At 32.4% G+C, this 21530-nt stretch overlaps 1 protein-coding gene across 1 annotated transcript in view; it reads left to right on the top strand.

The window, feature by feature from the left end:
• The window catches only part of LOC114327026 (protein fem-1 homolog B), a 64984-nt gene that overhangs the window by 8145 nt on the left and 35309 nt on the right, over positions 1-21530 (top strand). The window contains exons 2-3 of the mRNA XM_028275524.2: positions 6076-6256; positions 19844-20055. Of these exons, the coding sequence (XP_028131325.2) occupies positions 6076-6256; positions 19844-20055 (393 nt within the window). The remainder of the gene's footprint in view (positions 1-6075; positions 6257-19843; positions 20056-21530) is intronic.

Here is a 21530-nt window from a genome sequence, read left to right as displayed (position 1 = left end):
ATAGTTTTAGTTGACATTTGACATACTCCTCTGATACGTCCAAAGGAGGGAAACAATCAATATAATGTCAATGTATATGTTACTATCGCTAATTTTAACATTTCTACTAGTTTTACTTCTTTTTATCTCACAATTTAATATGTTTTCCATCTTATGCGCTATTTTGCTGGTTATTAACACGCTCATCACTGTATACAGTTATTAGGTGTCAACACCCTACCGGTAGGGATCTATGGAGTTTAGGCTGATCAGACACCAGCCTATTCCAGACCAAGCCATAGATTCTTTAGAATTTTATGCTACTGCGTTAGCCTTTTTTTTTCTATTCGCCGAGCTGGGGCTCAAACCTCGAAACGTAAATCCACAAGATTTGTTGATCGAGTTCCTCAGACCGCTTGGCCGTCTGACCGACATCATCTGTAATTACAAGCTCTAAAATTATAATTATTTTATTCCATGCGTTGTCCTTCTGCCTCAGGGTATGCCCAGTTTTTTTTTTTTCATTATGGTTATGGTGTTCACAGTACTACAGTAAAAAATATGGTGTAACCTCCAATTTCCATTAATACACATCGATTTTGATGAAAGTTTTGAATAAACCTTTATTTACTTCAAAACCTACCCTATGCCAAAGTGTGCTTTTACCTTGGACTGGAATCCATCCTAACTGTAGGGTTGGAACCTTTATATTGAAAATAGCCTCAAGAATCGATAGAAAAGTTTATTCTTAGTAGAAAATGTATCGAAATATTAATACTTAGACTTATTCGTAACTGAAGATTTCAATTTTAACCAAATAATGATTTTATTAATAGCACACTGTTAAAAATGGCAAAACTTTATATTGAATATTAAGAAATATGGATATTTATAGATATGCATTGCAGCTATCTACCTACCATAAAAATCTCAATAACAAACATTATCTCTTCTCGTTGGTAAAAACATGTAACCTTTACGTTTCCCAATATGTTTTTCGTAACAATTTTGCTCTTTAAATTTAAGTAAGGTAATAAAAAATGCGTACATATGCATTTATTTTGGAAATAAGTATACACATCCATTTACACAAAATCCAAATTACCAACGATCAGAACAGAGTACCTAGACTCTTTTGGGTGGCCAACCCTGAATATACACTAAGCAGCAAAATTAATGTACCACCTTAAAAATGGGAAATTTTTGATCTCGTATCTCCTAAACCTGTTGTCCGATTTGAGTGATTTTTTAGTATGTTATTATAGCCTTATTCTTTAAGAATATCGGTGTAATAATATTTTTGCTAGATAGTTGAATGTCATTGTATACCGGGTGTAACAATCATACTGTGTTTTTTCCTCAAAGTTCGGAACACCCTGTGGAATGTTCTAGCATAAATAAAATATTGAAATTAAAACTTAATTGTAGCCTTAGGCTTTCTTAACATATTGTTTTTTTATTCATTTGCTTATGTTGGATAATAAAAAGTTATGTACGTTAACAACTAACCATATATTTCATCAATAAATCCTTATTTTCTGCATAGTTTAATAAACAAGCCTAAAGTAAGCTATGAAAATTTAACAATTTGATAGATGTCAACAGTCAAAAAGTTTCAATTAAGTCCATAATTGTTTTTCTTGGTTGGTGGAAATGAAACGTACGGCAAAGAATTTGATCCTACTGTAGTCGTTCATTTCTCTACTCTAAAGTATTGAACAATACGGGAACTTTATGTATATGAAACACCCAACCTACGATCGATAGCATGGTAGCTAAGCTCTTCGCTGTGTAAGGTCACTGCTTGAATGGGTCAATGTCACCCACTCATAATGGGTCAAATTCCTTGTAGTACATTCCATTTCCACCCAACAGGAAAAACAATTAATTATTGACTTAATTGAAACTTTAAATAATAAATCTACTAATTTTCACAACAAACCAGATACTTTTTGACTATTAACAATTTGACTGACATCTATCAAATTGTTAATCTCTCAAAGCCTACTGTAGGCTTGTTTATTAAACTAAGCAGAAAATCAAGATTTATTGATGAAAAACATGGTTAGTCGTTAACGTACATAACTTTTTTATTGTCCAACATAAGCGAATGAATAAAAAACACAATGTTAAGAAAGCCTAAGGCTACAATTTATTTTTAATTTCAATATTTTATATATACTAGAATATTTCACAGGGTGTTCCGAACTTTGAGGAAAGAACACGGTATGATTGTTACACCCGGTATACAATGAAATTTACCTGTCTAGCAAAAATATTATTACACCGATATTCATAAAGAGTAAGGCTATCACTCAAATCGGACAACAGGTTTAGGAAATACGAGACATCAAAAATGTCCCATTCTTAAGGTGGTGAGTTAATTTTGCTGCTTAGTGTATTAGGCCATATATTATGTAGTTATCAAACAAACCTCATATTATATAGTCGGTTCGCTAAACTCAGACACAACTGGCTAATGATTTTAGTAGCTATTTTTTTTTGTTTTTTGCCAATTTTGTCAAAATTACTGACTATTTAGTAATAACTATTTCGTATTTATTTTTTTGCCAATTTTACTAAATTGGCAAAATTACTTGCTAAAATCACTAGCCAGTTGTGTCTGAGTTTAGTGAACTGACTACACTGTGAGTTCGTACGTAGAGGGGATATTTACAAATTCGCGAGCGCCAGTAGTGAAGTCTGTAAACGTTTACCGGAAATTTGACATAAATGTCAAAGTGATTAATTTAAAATTAAAATTAAAAACATTAATTATAAAAAATATTAGTTGGTCAAAGCTGTGGTATGGTTCTTTTCATGAGCAATTTTCAGTGCGTCACAAATGATAGAAAAAAAGGTTAGTCCGTGATAAATACACATTTATGACATTTATTCTAACATGACATTTTAGTTAAATCTGACAGTTCTCACATTTTATTTGCAATTTGGTATAAAAACAAATCAATTGTGTTTATTGCATTTATAAAATGGTATTTTCTTTGATTCGTATAGTCTTATAAATTGTACAGATTAAATTTTTTTTATATAGAATAATATAATATTATTTAATAACATATTATTAGCGCCATCTATTGTCAACTAGATTAAATGTTATAAATGTCACCGACGAAATGTAATCAGCGACGTGCGTTTTTTTCTGTCACATACAATTTAATACGTTAGAGAGAAATCTAAAAACTGTGACGCACTGAAAAATGCTCATGAAAAGAACCATATATATTTTTACCTTGAATATACTTACGTTTAAAATACTGAATTTAAGTTTTTTTAGGGCCGGTTGTTCGAACGCTAATCAACAATGATCACTATCAAATATTTAATTACTGTCACCAACTGTCAATGTCAACTTTGATTGGGTTGCTGAAAACATAATTGATTATAATTATGAGATTAATTAATCAATTAACATAACAATTATTAACATAATTGATTAACTAATTTCATAATTGTAATCCATAATTATGTTTTCAGCAACCCAAACAAAGTTGACATTGACAGTTGGTGAGAGTAATTAAATATTTGATAATGATCATTTTTAATTAACGTTCGAACAACTGGCCCTTAATGTTCCGTAATATGTAATTATAAATTAATCTATTAATCTTAGCGCCATCTACACGATAATTGTGAAAGTATCCGAAGTAAGAAATTCATATTTTATCAATAAAACGTCAAAATGATTAGCAAAATCTTAAAAAAATCGATTACAATTTAATTACTTTTTTGCGTTGTAAATATTAAGCGATAACAATTAAATAATAAATTTAAAAATTACCGGTGAAAGTTGAATTAGTAATCCGCTAGAAGCGACACCAGCTAAGCTCTGAGTGTATAATAATATTTATCTACTCTATCTCATATTGTGCATAAGTTTTTAGTTTGTGAAAACTGTCATTATAGATACTTAGCAGTGCCTGAAGGATTTAAAGTGTGCGTGAAGTAATAATGTATTTTAAATGGGGTTTACTTTTTCGCACTGTTTTTTTGGCACACTTTGCCCTGCAAAAAATTACGTAGGTATGTTTTGTTTTAATCTGAATTTATATCATTGGTTTATCAATTAATTTTGATTAACATTATAAAACATAAAAGATCAGTCAAAACCTTTAACACAGAACTTTAATCAAAAATAAAAAGAATTAACAAAATTATAAGTAACAATAATAAATAAAATCAAACAATATGCTGTATATGTCCCCCACCAACATCTATACATAACCTAACTTTTCTTGGTAAGTTGACGTACACTGCAAATGTGAGGTAAACTGGAAAGTATATCTGAATTAAGAATAGACATGTACTGTATAGCTATCTCTGTCGTTATAAACAAATATCCTTAACTCGCGTTGTCATGGTGATGACATTTGAGCAATAAATAAAAGTTTTGACAGTTTTGTGGTTTGAAAGAAGTTAGAATGTCAAAGGTCTAAAAATTGTAGAATACAAATGAATTACAGTGACGAAAAGTTACAGTTTTTTTTAATTTGTTTATCGTAGATAAAATATTGTATGAAACTGTGCGTGAAGTACTTTTTGCGAACTTACGCGATATATAGCAATCGTTCCGCTGTCGCTCGTGCTCTAAACACGCGTGCGTTCGCAAAAAACATACTTCACGAACTGTTTCAAATATTGTTCGTCCGCTATAACTTTTCCCATGCGGCAGGATTCAATTTCAAACAAATTAAGTCAAAACATAAAGTGAAACGAACGTTGATGTGTATATACATTTTGTATACTATATACTAACTACACACATCGGCGTATGTTTCACTTTATGTTTTGACTTAATTTGTTTGGAAATTTTTTGCTCAATTAGAAATCCAATGAAATCAATTAATTTGTGGTCACCTGTTTGAATACAACCAACATTATACTGAAAACAGATCCCATGGGCTGTTTTCACTCAATCATGTAGCTATGGATACCTACATTTCGTTTTATTTCGATTTTGACATTTCAAATATTCAATATTTCAAAATGTCACGATTTGGTTGTAATACTGATGAGAATATTAATGAAATTATCGAATCAAATATACCAAAGAATACTGTTTACAGTAAAAAATTTGTATGGAAAGCGTTTATGGACTTTTGCAACGATAGAAAATATGAATTAGATGGAAATCGGACGGTGGAAGAATTGAAATATAACATCATAATAAAATTATTAACAGCATGCGTAGTGGAAATACATCTTCATCAGTTATAGAAACTATTGTCCTTTTCATGATCATTTTTCAGTGCGTCACAAATGATAGGAAAAAGGGTAAGTCCGTGATAATACACATTTATGACATTTATTCTAACATGACATTTTAGTTAAATCTGACAGTTGTCACATTTTATTTTCAATTTAGAATAAAAACAAATCAAATGTGTTTCTTGCATTTATAAAATGGTATTTTCTTTGATTTGTATAGTCTTATAAATTATACAGATTATATTTGTAATATTATTATCTAATTAAAAAAAATTATTTTTTTTAAATTATGGCGCCATCTATCGACAACTAGAATAATCACAGAACTAGAAGTAATCACCGACGTGCCTTTTTTTCTGTCACATACAATTTAATGCGTTAGAAAGAAATCGAAAAACTGTGACGCACTGAAAGATGATCATGAGAAAAAGAATAACATGTCTGGATCTTCATTAAATTTTTCTAATTGTTCCTTTGTTAATTGCACATTTAAATAAATTTTTTCTGCTCTGTATTTTTTTTTTCATAACCAGCAAAAAATTTTCTATCCGAATAACCCTCGAACATTGATAAATGCTCAAAAATTTTTTAACAACTTTCTCAAGCTTGTTGCTTACAGGCAACAGACCTCCGCCTACGGCGTCGGTCTGTTTCCAAGCAACAAGCTTTCGAAATCTGTTATAAAATTTTTTCGAACAATTATCAATGTCCTTGGGTTATTACTACTGAAAATGAATCGTGACGCATGTCAAAAGTTATAGCGGAGGAATAATAACTATTCTTTTAACATTACATCATGTTATCATAATCAACATGCTTTCATATATCTGGTAACTCAGTAGACTATTATATGTATCTATTGTTGCTTAGACAGTGGACGATGCTGGGCAACGATGTACTCCTCTTATGATAGCCGCAAAAAAAGGACATGATAAAGTTGTGAGATCGCTCTTAACAAACTACGAACCTAATTTGGAAAAGGAAGGTATCGTCAGATTTGACGGATATGTTATAGATGGTGCTACTGCATTATGGTGTGCTGCCTTTGCAGGTACGTTTGTGATGAAAAATAAACTTTTACTAATATTGTTTTAAACTAATATTAACGCTTGTTTATATGTTTATGTGCCTGAGGCAGTAGATACGATAGACACCTCTTCTACCAAGATTATTTTGTGCTCATGGTTCATTATTTTTAAATGTTTAGTTTAACTCTTAAGGCCATCGGTACATAATACATATTCGCAAATATTTTACGGCTATCCCTACTTTTTCTGTTTTTACACGGCAAATTACGTGTAGTAAAATTCACACTGGTATGGATATGTAAACATTACTAGAAGGTCATTCTACTTGACAATGTCATCATTAACTTTAAAGAGATGGCTTTGAATGTTCTTGGATAACTGTTATTTGTATAATTGCAAATTATTAATTCAGTTAATAAATGTGATAATTTTTTCACTAACTATGTATTCAGTGATTGTAATAATTTATATGTACAACAAAAACTAATACTCAATCGAGAAAAGAGGAAGTGTTAAAGTGATTTTTTAATAATATATTGTTACTATGGAACGTTTACAATTTTGAACGTCTTTAACAAAAAAATACTTGGATCACAGAATATATCCTGATGTATTCTCTGCTTGGATCTTCCATAAATAATAAACAATAAATAACTTTTTATTAAGTTCACGTCTTAAATCAATTGTTTATCAAATACACTATCAATATTATTTAATCAACAACTCAAAATATTCCCGATGCCATCTCAAATATTTAAAACTGTCACTGTCTTGTCATCATATTCTATTTGACTCAGTGCGTTGTATGACAAAGATAGCGAATGTTCGATTTGGAAAATATCACCACGGACATGGTGTCCATGTTTTTCTAATCTTGAAAAAAAAATAATAAATATTTTTAAAAAAATTAAACGCAGAATGAAAGACTAAATTATTATCGAGGGCCGAAAGTCCCTTAGAATAAATAAAAAGTTGTTTCTTTTGAATGAGATATTCGAAATTAAAAATCACACTACATTTTCTCTTAGTTTTTCACCCCTGTAATTTATTAAAATAAATATTATAGAAGTTTTCAGGGACTTTCGGCCCTCGGTAAAAACGTAATCTTTCAGTCTGTGTTTAAATTTTTCAAAAATACTGAATCCCCATTTGAATAGCATTGCAGCCGAAAATACGTACCCATCCCCTTAAGCACGAATCACCAGATATCTCAAAATTACCCAGCCCACCATAATGAAATATATCACTAAACAACTGTAACGTTATGCTTATTCTTGTTCAGGTGCAAATCGTTCTCCAGGTCTCCTTCATACACGTTTGCGTCCGTCTGGAGATCGTAAACAAAAACGGAAATCGTCAGAAAATATTACAACACTCAATTGCTGAACAGTCCAGTCTCTGTGATCATTCGTAAATTTCATCCTGTTAGCTCGATGAGTCGCTGTTAATTTAGGGCATGGTACTGGCTTATGAGAACGTAACCACTTTCATGTAGAACTCTTCTTACAGTTCGTGCAGGAATATGAGTTCCTCGAGCTTCTAACAAACTAGAGATGGTAAAGAATAGCATTCTTCGGTAATAGGTTGGAACCGAACCTATGCCAAACAAATACCTATTCCAGAAACCTAATGCGAGTTTCTGAACCGAGGTGAAAAGACGATATATCGATCGCCGTAGCTTGTTCCTAGTTGTGCCACTATTGTTTGTGCTGCATCAAATTTAAACGATCAAACTAGTGGGTACCTATAATTTTGTATTTTTAATATAGAGGATGTATTTAATTTGATTTTGAAATATATTTATATTTCTTACCGTGTTTTTCCTACAATTCGTAAATCTATTTAACAACTATAAAAAAAAAATTTTCTTACATGTAATTATGGGTTTCTAAATTACTTAAAGTCGAGGTTGAGGGGAAAATGAAGACACTAAGTTATTACAGAAGATAGGATCGATTAGAGATTAGATTATAGTCATATAAATAAAAACATAATGCGAAAGAGTCAAAATTTTAACAGTTTTAAGTGACAACTATACCCGCCATAAATTAGAAATCTGTTACAAACGTATCGACTTAAAATTCTTTTGAACCCATCAGATTAAACAGATGTGAGATGTTGGAATCGAAACAGACGTCGCCGATTCGTTTCTCTATGGTACCTATTGCGAGAGATCAGTTCAAGTTTCATTTCAATTCTCTTGCCCGGTGGTTCCGGAAAGTGTACTCAACTACGAGAACGGCTGACGCTGGAATCGAAACCGATGCCGGCAAAGTTTTGTCACTTGTAATGCGTGGAATTAGTCGATTGAAACATATTCCGACGTACCCGCTCCAGTTCCATAATGCGATTCCTACTCGATGTCTAAATGGCTGTGCTAAAACCTATTCCGAGCGAGAGCGAGAATCCAGTTCGAGTTTATTGTAAATTGCGGATTGCGGTCGATGCGGCGCCGTTGGAATCGAAACCGATGCCGTCGACTTTTTATCACTGGTGCGTGGAATAGACGATTGGAACCTATTCCGTGGTACCTGCTCCAGTTCCATCATGCAATCTCTATAACAAACGACTAGCGAGAACATTTGACGTTAAAGAGAGTTCCGTAATGCGGAAATTAAAAAAAAAAAAAACGTTTATCATGCTGATCTCTGCACTTTTTTCTTCATGATCGTGGTCTTCTAGTGTATTTTTCAGTCTGACGATATTTCGTAAGAGCATGCAATCGACAAGGTCACATACTCACCAGGATGCTCAAAAACAAAGTTCCATTCCCTCCAGTCAATCTTCTAAAATTGGCCAGAAACGAACTTCCTGATGAGTATGTATTACGAAATCCTAGAACAAATCTCCTTAATATATCGCAGATAAACAAGAGCCGTTCCTTAGTATTAGTAGCAGCTTTGCGTCCTTGCTGATTGGTTTGGGCAAGTTTACGGCAACTTTTCTTCTCCTTCATCTCTATAGCTTCTGCGCTAAAACAACACCACCTTCTAAAGCCCCCGCTTCACTAGCAATTTTGCTCCTGCACTTAAATCATTCTAATACTCACATACCAGTTTACTCATATCGTTTCTTCACTACTGAAAAGGAGTTTCCAGTACCCTGAAGAGGCGCAAGCCTAAACGGGGAATAAATAACGTGTTTCGTTCGTTCGTTCGTAAGAGCATCATGGATGGTACTTTTGGTAATATTCAAATGTTTTGCAATATAACATATATGTACTGCGACAATCTTCATGTAGTGCCCTAACTTTTGCATTATTTTTGGGAGTCATACTAACACGATTTGAAAACATTAATGAACAGTGATCTGAATTTATCAGAATAAACGTGAAACTTATCGTAAATGCAAAAAGTCTGTAGCTTGTAAATAAGATAAAGTATTATTGTTGCCAATTGTCAATAATTTGTTTTTATGGTGACGCAATCATTTAAAAACGTTAAAAGAACCGTTGATATTGTTATGAATGAACTTTTTTTATTAAAATGTGTACTTGTTATTTTACTTAAGTAGAAGCCAGAGACAACCATAATGGCATTAGAAAAAGCCCAAAAACACCTTACTGATCATGGAAGTCGGAAACCAAGATCCGGCAGGAGAGGTACACTTGAAGAATATGAGGCCTCTCAGGTCGTTAGCAAACGAAACCCTCATAATGAGAAGGAAACCAAGAAAACCATTGGTTTAGAAAAAATAGAAAAAGGAAGAACCCTAAGACTGGCCACATGGAACGTGAAGAGTTTATATCAACCAGATAAGCTCGATAACCTAACAGCTGAAATGGATCGCCTTAACATAAATATATTCGGTATCAGCGATGTTCAATGGCCGGATTCAGGAAAACTAACCACAAACAACGGCATGATGTATTATGTTGGTAACAATGATCCAAGACACCGATATGGAGTTGCCATACTTGTAGACAAAGAGACAAACAAATCTGTCGTTGGTTTTACCCCCCACTCAGAGAGATTGATGATGATTCAGTTGCAAACATTCTCTAAGAAGATAAACGTTGTCCAAATATATGCACCTACTGCAGACAAAGATGAGGCCGAGATAGAAAGGTTCTACATGCAATTGAACGAAATCATAAGATCCACAAAAAAAGATGACATATTGTTGGCGATGGGAGATTTCAACGCCAAGATTGGAAAAGGAAAAGTGGATGGATGTGTGGGAGAATTTGGCTTGGGAGAAAGAAATGAAAGGGGGGACAGACTTGTCGAATTCTGCCAAAGCGAGGAGCTGGTAGTAATGAATACATTATTTAAACTACCTAAAAGAAGACTTTATACCTGGAAATCACCGGCGGATTCGGAAGATCACATTGTAAGAAACCAGATAGATTACATTTTAATCAAATCCAGATATAAAAACACTATAAAGTCTGTGAGAACATACCCCGGAGCTGACATAAATTCAGACCATAATCCACTAGTAGGCGTAATGAAGATAAAATTAAAAAAGATCCAAAAACAAACAAATATACCACGATTCGATGTCTCAAAGATAAAAGAAGAACCTATACGTCAGAGTTTAAAACAAGAAATAAATGATAACTTAAAGAAAATCAAACAAGACGTGATAAAGACAACAGATGTTAATGACAAATGGAACATGATACAAGAAACGTTAGTAAAGGCAGGAAAGAAAATATTACAGACAAAAATAAGAAAAAAAACAGAGATGGATGACTTCAGAAATCCTAGAGTTAATGGAGGAAAGAAGAAAACATAAAGGCAGGAATAAGGCAAAATACAAAGAAATACAGAGGTTAATAATAAAGAAAATAAAAGAGGCCAAATCCACCTGGCTGACAAATCAATGCAGTGAAATAGAGGAATATTCTAAAAAACATGATAGCTTTAATATGCATAAGAAAATAAAGGAAATCACAAATACACAGCGAAAAAAGAAAGATGGCCTTCTTAAAGACATAAATGGAAAAATTATTATACAGCGTGTCTACTTGAGTTGGAAACATATGGGAAACTTTTTTATTATTAATTTTACGAAAAAAAGTTATTCTTTATAAAAAGTTCTGCATGCCCCATAACCTAAGATCCAATTATCAGATATCAAATTTTCTCAATATTATACGAGGTATGTCAAAAAATATGAACTTCGTTCAAGAGTAAAGTACCTTTATTTCTCTCAATATCGAAAATTCTTATTATGAAAAGTTGTTTGGAAATAAAATCCAAGCTCAAATATGTAATTACATGCTTCTAATTGGAAAAAAATATTTTCCACATTTTTCTCAAATTTATTCATACTAACTTCGTTTTTATTCATTACACATACGATAACTCTTTTATTATTACTTTTACGAAAAAAAGGTATTCTTTATAAAAATCTCTGTATGTCCTAAGACCGAAGATTCATCCAACAGATATGACATTTTATTAATTTTATACGAGTTATGTCAAAAAATATGAATTTCACTCAAGAGTAAAGTACCTTTATTTTTTACAATATTGAAAACGGTTATTAAAAAAGTTGTTTAGAATTAAAAACTATGTGTCAATATGCAATTACATCCTTCTAATTGAAATACTGTGAAATATAAAGGTGCTATAATATTGAGCGAATTTCATATTTTTTGACACACCTCGTATAAAATTAATAAAAGTTGATATATCATGGTTGTGTCTTAGATTTTAGACCATGCAAAGTTTTTTATGAAGAATAACTTTTTTTCGTAAAATGAATAATAAACGAGTTATGATATTTGTAATAATTAAAAACGATGTTGGGTATCCATAAAATTGAGAAAAATATTTTTTTTTCAATAAGAAGCATGTAATTGCATATTTCATCTTAGTTTTTAATTCCAAACAACTTTTTATCATAAGAATTTTCGATATTGAGAGAAATAAAGGTACTTTACCCTTAGCCGAAATTCATATTTTTTGACATAATATTGAGAAAATTTGATATCTGATAATTGAATCTTAGGTTTTGGGGCATGCAGAACTTTTTATAAAGAATAACTTTTTTTCGTAAAATTAATAATAAAAAAGTTTTCCATATGTTTCCAACTCAAGTAGACACGCTGTAGAAGTCAAAGAGAAATTAAAAAAGTGGAAGGCGTACATAACAGATCTGTTTGAGGATAATAGACAAGAACCGGAAGAAATCGATAGCGAAACGGGACCAGAGATCATAATGGAGGAAATCGAACAAGCAATACGAAACGCAAAAAACGGAAAAACTGTAGGTCCAGACGAAATACCTGCAGAATTACTGAAATGTCTAGACGATGAAACTCTACCTGTACTACTGGATCTGTTTAATGAAGTATATAAAACCGGAAAAATACCAGGAATGGTTGGTGTCCACCTTTGTAACAATACCTAAAACAATATATGCCAAAGATTGTTCAGACTATAGGACAATATCACTAATAAGTCATACCCTCAAAATATTTCTAAAGGTGATTCATGGAAGATTATACAGAAAGCTAGAAAATGATATGGATGATACCCAATTTGGATTCCGCAAAGGACTTGGAACAAGAGAGGCATTGTTTGCATTTAATGTCCTCTCTCAAAGATGCTTAGATATGAACCTGGATATTTATTCCTGTTTCATCGACTTCGAAAAAGCGTTCGACAGAGTCCGACATGAAAAACTAATAGAATTATTGGAAAACTAATCTGTATTGGAATCAAAAGGCCAATATAAAGATAGACGAACAAGAATCCGAGAATATTGATATAAAGAGAGGTGTAAGACAGGGTTGTGTACTGTCGCCGCTACTGTTTAACGTGTACAGTGAAGCCATATTTCAGGAAGCGATAGCGGAACTAAGTGATGGAATCTCTATAAACGGAAGAACAGTAAATAACATAAGATTCGCTGATGACACCGTTATAATGGCAGACACCCTTGAGTCGCTACAAGAATTGTTAAATAGAATTAACGATTATTGCATTCGATATGGACTCAAAATAAACAAGAAAAAAACTAAATTTATGATTGTCTCAAAAACACAACATGGAAATGAAAGGTTAATACTAGAGCAAACCCAAATAGAAAAAGTAAAGGCATACAAATATCTGGGAACCTGGGTTGATGACAAAAATGACCAAAGCAAAGAAATTAAAGTCCGAATTGAAACTGCAAGGCAAGCATTTATAAAAATGAAGACACTGCTTACAAACAAAGACCTTCAGTTGCCTCTCAGATTGAGGGCTCTAAGATACTACATATTTTCTATATTATTATACGGAATGGAAGCTTGGACATTGAAAAGGCAACATATAAGAAAAATAGTAGCGTTCGAAATGTGGTGTTACAGAAGAATGTTGAAAATTCAGTGGGTTCAAAGGATTACCAATGTTGAAGTGCTACGACGTTTAAATAAGGAGTTAGAAATTATGAACAGTATAAAAACAAGAAAACTAGAATATTTGGGTCACATTACCAGAGGAGAGAAATATGAGCTGCTGAGAGTTATTATGCAAGGAATGATCCAAGGAAAAAGAAGCATAGGAAGAAGACGCATCTCCTGGCTGAGGAACCTTAGAGAATGGTTTAACTGTAGTTCATTACAACTGTTCAGAGCAGCAGCCAACAAAGTGACCATAGCCATTATGATATCCAACCTCCGCTAGGAGATGGAACTTTAAGAAGAAGAAGAAGCCAGAGGGTGGCCAGAGTAAGAATGCAGTGTTGGGCTTACGGCGCACGTCGATGCCGCTCATGACGGCACAGTGGTAGGTGCGTGTATACAACCCATATACAACCGATGGCAATTGTTGTGTTCGTGTATACATATTTCAGTGATATGATTCTTAAATCCGGTCCTAATGCACCGCTCGGGGCAAACCGACAACGTGGTCGGCCGTTCTCCGGCAAGAAATACATTGTCCGATGCTACCTGCACTGCTAATCCGGTCAGACATCAAAATGCTTGGCAAATATCAAAAATTGCCGGAGAGCCAAATTTTGGTGGAGAGCTAGGGTATACCATAACAAATAAAGTTTAAAAAGTCCCCATCAATCCCATGTGTGCGTCAAAAGTTATTCGGGGTCAAAGGTCAAAATTTGAGATTTTTTGGATTTTTTTCGAAAACGGTAAGTTTTATCAAAAAAAAAACCTCAAACCAAAGTTGTAGATCTTAACATTCTCTACAAAAATTGTCCTTACAATTTTTTTCCTAAGAGTTACCATTCCTGAGATATCGTGATTTTAAAAGTTACTTTATACATTACACATATAAGCCACGTATACAGTGAGCACGTAAAGGTTGGAATAAATTAATTTTCTAGAGAACGGACAATTTTGGAAAAGAATCCCGAAACAGGTCAATTTTTATTTTTAAATTACGACTTTTTGGCATACATATCATACTAGTGACGTCATCCATCTGGGCGTGATGACGTCATCGATGATTTTTTTAAATGTGAATAGGGGTAGTGTGATAGCTCATTTGAAAGGTAATTTAATTCTCTATTCAGTAATATAAACATTTACATAATTACTTGTACAGGGTGTCCAAGAAAACATTTTTTTAATTTAATTTATTGACATAAAAAGAAGAATGCATGTAATTTATTTAATCCAAAATACATTTTACTGCTCTCAGAAAACAGAAAAAAATGTTTATTTAAAAAATATTCATTGTTTTTCGCTTAAACTAAATGTTCAAACTGTCCAGAGGAAGGTGGGTGGCGGCTTTGATATTGAATTTAAGCAAAAAACAATATTTATTTTTCAGATAAATATTATTTCCTGTTTTTTTATAGCAGTAAAATGTATTGTGAGTTAAATAAATTACACACGTTCTTCTTTTTATGTCAATAAATTTAATTCTAAAATTTTTTTTTGGACACTCTGTATAAATAAATATGTTAATGTTTATATTACTGAATAGAGAATTAAATTACCTTTCAAATGAGCTATCACACGACCCCTATTCTCATTTAAAAATTTTTAAGATGACGTCATCACGCCCAGATGGGTGACGTCACTAGTATGATGCATATGCCAAAAAGTCGCAATTTAAAAATAAAAATTGACCTGCTTTGGGATTTTTTTCCAAAATCGTCCATTCTCGAGAAAATGAATTTATTCCATCCTTTACGTGCTCACTGTATACATATCAAGACAAGTATAAATGCCTATTTGTGTCTCTTTTATATAGTATATTATACTATTCTGAAAATATTTCTTCAACAGGTAATCAGTCCCAAACTGAATTTCCTCTATCCACGTGGCCTTGAAAAACATTTGGCTATACCATTGTTTAAAAAAGAACATATTGTCTATTATAGGCAATGGCTACAGTATTGTCCGTAGGTCTGGTTCATAATATTATCTGTTTCTTTTAGTGCTAAGGTGATGATAAGATTAATTGCCATAAAGCTCGTGAAGTTGGGATTGTTTCGATTGCTAAAATGACAGGTGAAACATTTAATAATATAAAATTAAAACGCTCTGAAAAAGTACTCCCTCTTTTAGCTGCGAGTAGCACCGTGAAAGTTCACGAAGAAGAAGTAGCTATAGATCCTGTATTATTATTTCAACGCATGAGTATCACTGAAACTTTTGAGGATGAGATTGAAAAATTTTTTGAGTATGAATTAGCTCCTTACCCCTTATCACTTTTCGATGCAGCTGGAATGCGTAAAACAACAAAGTCAGCAATTTATGATTGCTTTGAATCAGTCAATACTGAGGTTGATCGTAGAAACGCTACTTACATTATTGATGGAGGGTACCTACTACATCACGTTGTGTGGGATCAAGAAGAAACCTTTAGCGTTATTTTTGATAAATATGTTCAGTATCTACGCAGACATTACGGGCTTACAGTGACAGTGGTATTTGACGGCTAGAATGACTCGACAAAGAATATTAAAGCTGCAGAGCAACGTCGTCGAACTACAAAAACATCATCGGGTTCCGAGATTATCTTTGATGAAAATATAACAGTTCCAGCGAATCAATAATTTTTCGCCAACATTAATAATAAATCTTGTTTCATTTCCATGTTAACTGACAAATTAACAGCTGCGAATATTGAAGGGAAACCAACTAAAAATGACGCAGATGTCCTTATAATTGAGACAGCAATTGAAAAATTTAAGGCAACAAACACAACAATTGTAGTTGGTGAAGATGTTGATTTGTTGGTACTGATTACTGCAAGGACTCCAGTAGATGAAAGTTATTTATTTTCTGAAACCTGGAAGGGCTCAACAGCGAACAGAGATATATTCTTCGAATAGTTTATCGGCTTATCCCAAATGCCAAAAGTACATTTTATTTTTACATGCGATAACCGGCTGCGACACTACGTCCGCAATGTACAGAAGGGGCAAAACGTCAGTACTTAAATTATTCCAAAAAAAAGATTTGACTGACTGCTGTAAAGTTTTTACAGAACTTGATTCTACACCGCAAACAATAATTACGGTAGGAATTCGCTTTCTTCTTGCGGTTTATGGAGCTCCAAAAAATTATTTGTCTTGATAAATACCGATACTTGACTTTTGTAAAAAATACGCGAAACAAGAAACAAGTACAACTATCATGTCTTCCTCCAACATCAGCATCTGCTTTTCAACATTTTTATCGAGTATATTATCAAGTTCAAACATGGCTAGGCAATGAACTGAATCCAGAAGACTGGGGTTGGAGATTAATAGATAATAATCTGGAACCGATTAAAACCTTACTCCCACCTGCTCCAGAAAAACTCCTTACCACTATTTTTTGCAATTGCAAAAAAGGTTGTAGTGCCAAATGTGGATGTAAAAAAGTTGGGTTGCTGTGTTCTCTAGTGTGTACTACAATAATCAATATCAATAATAAGGTAATATCTAGAACTTGACCGGTATTGTTTCCTTAAATTATCCTAAAATTGTCAAAACAGTTAGTGGATGGAGTGGGCCTACAGGGGAAACCACGGTAAAAAAAAACGCGCCGAGTACACTACCTCACAGGTGGTGTGGAAACGTGTGCATATCATGTATAATGTGACTCTTTGAATCGCGATATCACAGGAATGGCAACTCTTAGGAAAAAAATAGATAGACTATTTTTGTAGAGAATTTTAAGATCTACAACTTTGGTTTAAGGTTTTTTGTTGATAAAACTTACCGTTTTCGAAAAAAATCCAAAAAATCTCAAATTTTGACCTTTGACCCCGAATAACTTTTGACGCACACATGGGATCGATGGGGACTTTTTAAACTTTATTTGTTATGGTATACCCTAGCTCTCCACCAAAATTTGGCTCTCCGGCAATTTTTGTTATTTGAAATGTCTATATAGACCGGGTTATGCATTCTAACTACTGTGGCTTATACTTTAGTACAGCGGTTCTCAATCTTTTTGAGTGATGTACCACCTACAGTTATTTTTATTATTTTTGGTACCACCTATATTTTTAAATTGTATTATCAATACTTACTAAGTACTACTATTTTAATTTTTTCTGTGTTTTGTGTACCACCGCTAATAATGATATGTACCACCATTGGTACATGTACTACAGATTGAGAATCTCTGCTTTAATATATAGGGTGAGACAGATAAACGGCCTATTAGAAATATCTCGAGAACTGAAGGCAACTGAATCATGAAAATTGGAATGAAGTAGTTTTGAAGAGTGATCTATTAAATGAAAATATTTTCATCTATTTGCTACTTCCGGTTGTACCGGAAGTTGCTTATAACTTCGTTTTTTTTTAAATGGGACACCCTGTATATTTTTTAATTTTTGGATTCTGCTCGATTTCTCCTTTCTTAAAATATGTGGTTTTGTAATATTATACAGGGTAGTTTAAAAGGTAATTACGTTTTTTTATTAATTTCGTAGCAACTTTCCCACCCTGTAGAATTGTAGTAGCTTGACATCAAAAACTCTTTTTATGTTCAAATGATTTTTAATATAGTCTACTATTGTTAAAAATTATTAGTATAGCTAAATATTTAATTTTAATATACAGGGTTGGTCGAAACTCGTAATTAGTATTTTCTGAGTTTTCTTAAATGGAACACCCTGTATTTTAGTATTGTAATGAAATGATATTTTATGGTATTTTTTTATTTCTTAAGCATTCCCTTTGCCCTATACCTAACTGCTTTAATTTGTGCTTAATTGTTAATTGCACCAACAATCTTAACTACGTAGGTATTTTGATAGATCAACCATTATTGGTAATTTTAAGGATCAGTCTAGCTAGATTAATATGTATTTATTTCCGAAAAATTATTTGTGATTGAGTATTTTCACGGCCAACCTAATAAAATTTGACGTATTTTTTGTTGCGATTAATGTTTGGTTTGAATCACCAATAACTCATAACTCATACTATAAAATATCATTTCATTACAATACTAGAATAGTGGGTTGTTCCATTTAAGAAAACTCAGAAAATACTCATTCTGAGTTTCGACCAACCCTGTATACTAAAATTAAAAATTTAGTTAAACTAACGATTCTTAACAATGGTAGACTATATTAAAAATCATTTAAACATAAATAGAGTTTTTGATGTCAAACTACTACAATTCTACAGGGTGTGAAAGTTGCTACGAAATTAATATAAAACGTAATTATCTTTTAAACTACCCTGTATAACTTACAAGACCTCATATTTTAAGAAAGAAGACGTCAAGGAGAATCCAAAAATATACAGGGTGTCCCATCTAAGAAACGGAAGTTATAAGCAACTGCCGGTATAACCGGAAGTAGCAAATATATGAAAATATTTTCGTTAAATAGATCACTCTTCCAATAGGTAACTTGCATAACATTTTAAATTCGAAAATATTTTATAAATCACACCAGAACATAATTTAAAACATGTATCAAAGATAAAAAAGTTTTGTTTGTCTTTTGTTTGGCCCCTAAAGACGATTAAAAATTCAAATTATACCAGCCAGCCCAAAACGCGTCGTGACGTCATCCGGTTATATGTTTACATTCTACACCAACAAAGTAAACAAAATTGTATATAATTTTAAATTAGATATTATAAACGTCAGTAGAAAATACAGTTATGTGACGTTACAAGTGTTTTTGATCGTTTGAACTATTCATAGAAAACTTGTACTTTTACAAAATGGTTTTATTTTCCATAGTAAACCTTCTTTCCTTTCCTTCAAAAACTGTACCAAACTCCAATCTCAACAAACTGGTGTATATTATTACAATGATATACGATAAATGTCATTAGAATATAAATATTTTTCCCTTAGTCCGCGACAATGAGCTGGCCAAATACCCAAGTAGGTGGAGGCCAAAGAACTAAAGAAGAAGAAAAATATACCTAATTATAATCATAATCATAACTAAGCTTTTATATAATAAAACTATGTGACGTCACGGGTCGTTTGAACTATTTTATACCGCAGAAGACTTTAAATTTGTATTTCTACGAGTTTTTGAAGCGTGAAATTTTGGAAATCTCATTTTTAAACAAAACTGAACATTATTATGTAATAAAAAAAATGTGCAAGTTCCCTATTCCAATTTTCAATAATTCTGTTGATATCTTTAGTTCTCGAGATCTTTCTAATAGGCCGTTTATCTGCCTCACCCTGTATATCTTTTATCATCTTTGTGACACTTTAATTCTTATTTTAGGCCACCTAAGTATTTGTAAATATTTAATAAAAGCCGGTTCCGACGTAAACCACGGAACTAAAACTGATTCTACACCTCTCCGTGCCGCTTGCTTCGATGGCCGATTAGACATTGTGCAATATCTAGTACACCACAAGGCTGATATTAATAAAGCTAATAAATATAATAATACGTGTTTGATGATAGCTTCTTTCAAGGGACATTTAGAAGTGGTAAGTACATTCACATGAATTATAAATATGAACAACTATGTTATTTTTGAAGTGAAAGCTTCTTTAGCGGCGTTGTGCACTTTTTGGATGGGGAAAAAGCATTGAATTGGCGACCGTCATCGCTTCGTCGAAATAAATTCTATAACTTTTTGTTAGTAAATTTTATTTCGTCGGTTATGGTAGGGGAGCCCAAGCGGGGATTTTTGCAGGTACTCGAGCGCGTCATATTATCACATTGGGAGAAACATTTAAATCTACAGCTGGTTCCTAAAAAACTGATACGACTCTTAGTAAGATTTGATCATTTTGAGCAGTGTATTTGATTGGTCTGACATTATATTATATTTATTATGACAGACAAATAATAAAATAAACAAACAACTGACTTCATATTTATGTTAAAATTGTAATAATTATTAAGGTCTAAATTTTGATATTATTTTGAATTCCTGCATTTTATAAAGAGTATATAAATGATAGTTTTTACATAAATTAGAATAAAATATATTTTTTGCTAAATAAAATATTAAAGCCACCATTTTTGAGGTTGAACAGAATAAGTTATCTGACAAATTTTAAGATTTGACAGTGACAGTATGTAAATAATAAGTATTTATCCTTCAAAATACACTGCTCAGTTTTCTACAAAATACGCTTTAAGAGTCGTATCAGTTTTTTTAGAACCAGCTGTAACTCTTCCATATGGCTTTTAATACAGGCAGGCCCGAAAAAAAATATATCCTTAGAAAAACTCGAAATTATAGATTAAGATAAGGTAAGTTAAGTACATGCGAAACAGTCTATATTTCAAAAATCTGACGTGGAAAGTAACTTTTATTAGAGACATTTTTTCGAATTATGGATAGATGGCGCTATGATCTGAAAAAACGATTGTTGGAAATGGAACATTAAATTAGAAAATGGAATGTCCCCCACTTTATGGAAAACTTAACTTTTTTGGTTTTAGGACCTACTCTTCACAACCCAATAGGTCCCCATAACGCTCGAGTAACTGCAAATTTAGCACACTTTCCTCCCCTACTATTAATAATGATTCAGAGTTAAGTGTCCATCAAATCAAGTCAATATGACAACACCGGTAAGTTACACAAAATTTGCGGAGATAAATTTGAACAATCCAAAATATGGAGGTTTTTGGGAAATGTAAACATCTGCCTAAAAATACGATCTCTTCACATTATTCGCAAAATTTTCCAAATATATCCAACCATAATAAAAAAAACCGTAAATAAATTTTATCGACGAAAAAATTCCTACACAATTAAATTTTTTGTACGGTGATATGTAGCGCTTTAAATTTAAGTGTGAAAGATTGATACATTATGTGTTATATATCTGGAGAGTGTTTATGGAAAGATACGATGGATTTATATAACTGTCTTGTTCAGTGGTGTCATGGCAAAATTAGCAGTGCGGGAACGCAGTGCCGGAACGCATTGCTAATTTTTGTTTAC

The sequence above is a fragment of the Diabrotica virgifera genome, chromosome 1 (genome assembly GCF_917563875.1).
Source record: "Diabrotica virgifera virgifera chromosome 1, PGI_DIABVI_V3a".
NCBI classification, from domain to species: domain Eukaryota; kingdom Metazoa; phylum Arthropoda; class Insecta; order Coleoptera; family Chrysomelidae; genus Diabrotica; species Diabrotica virgifera.
Note: the sequence above shows the minus strand (reverse complement) of the source record. Positions and strands in the feature narration are given on the sequence as shown.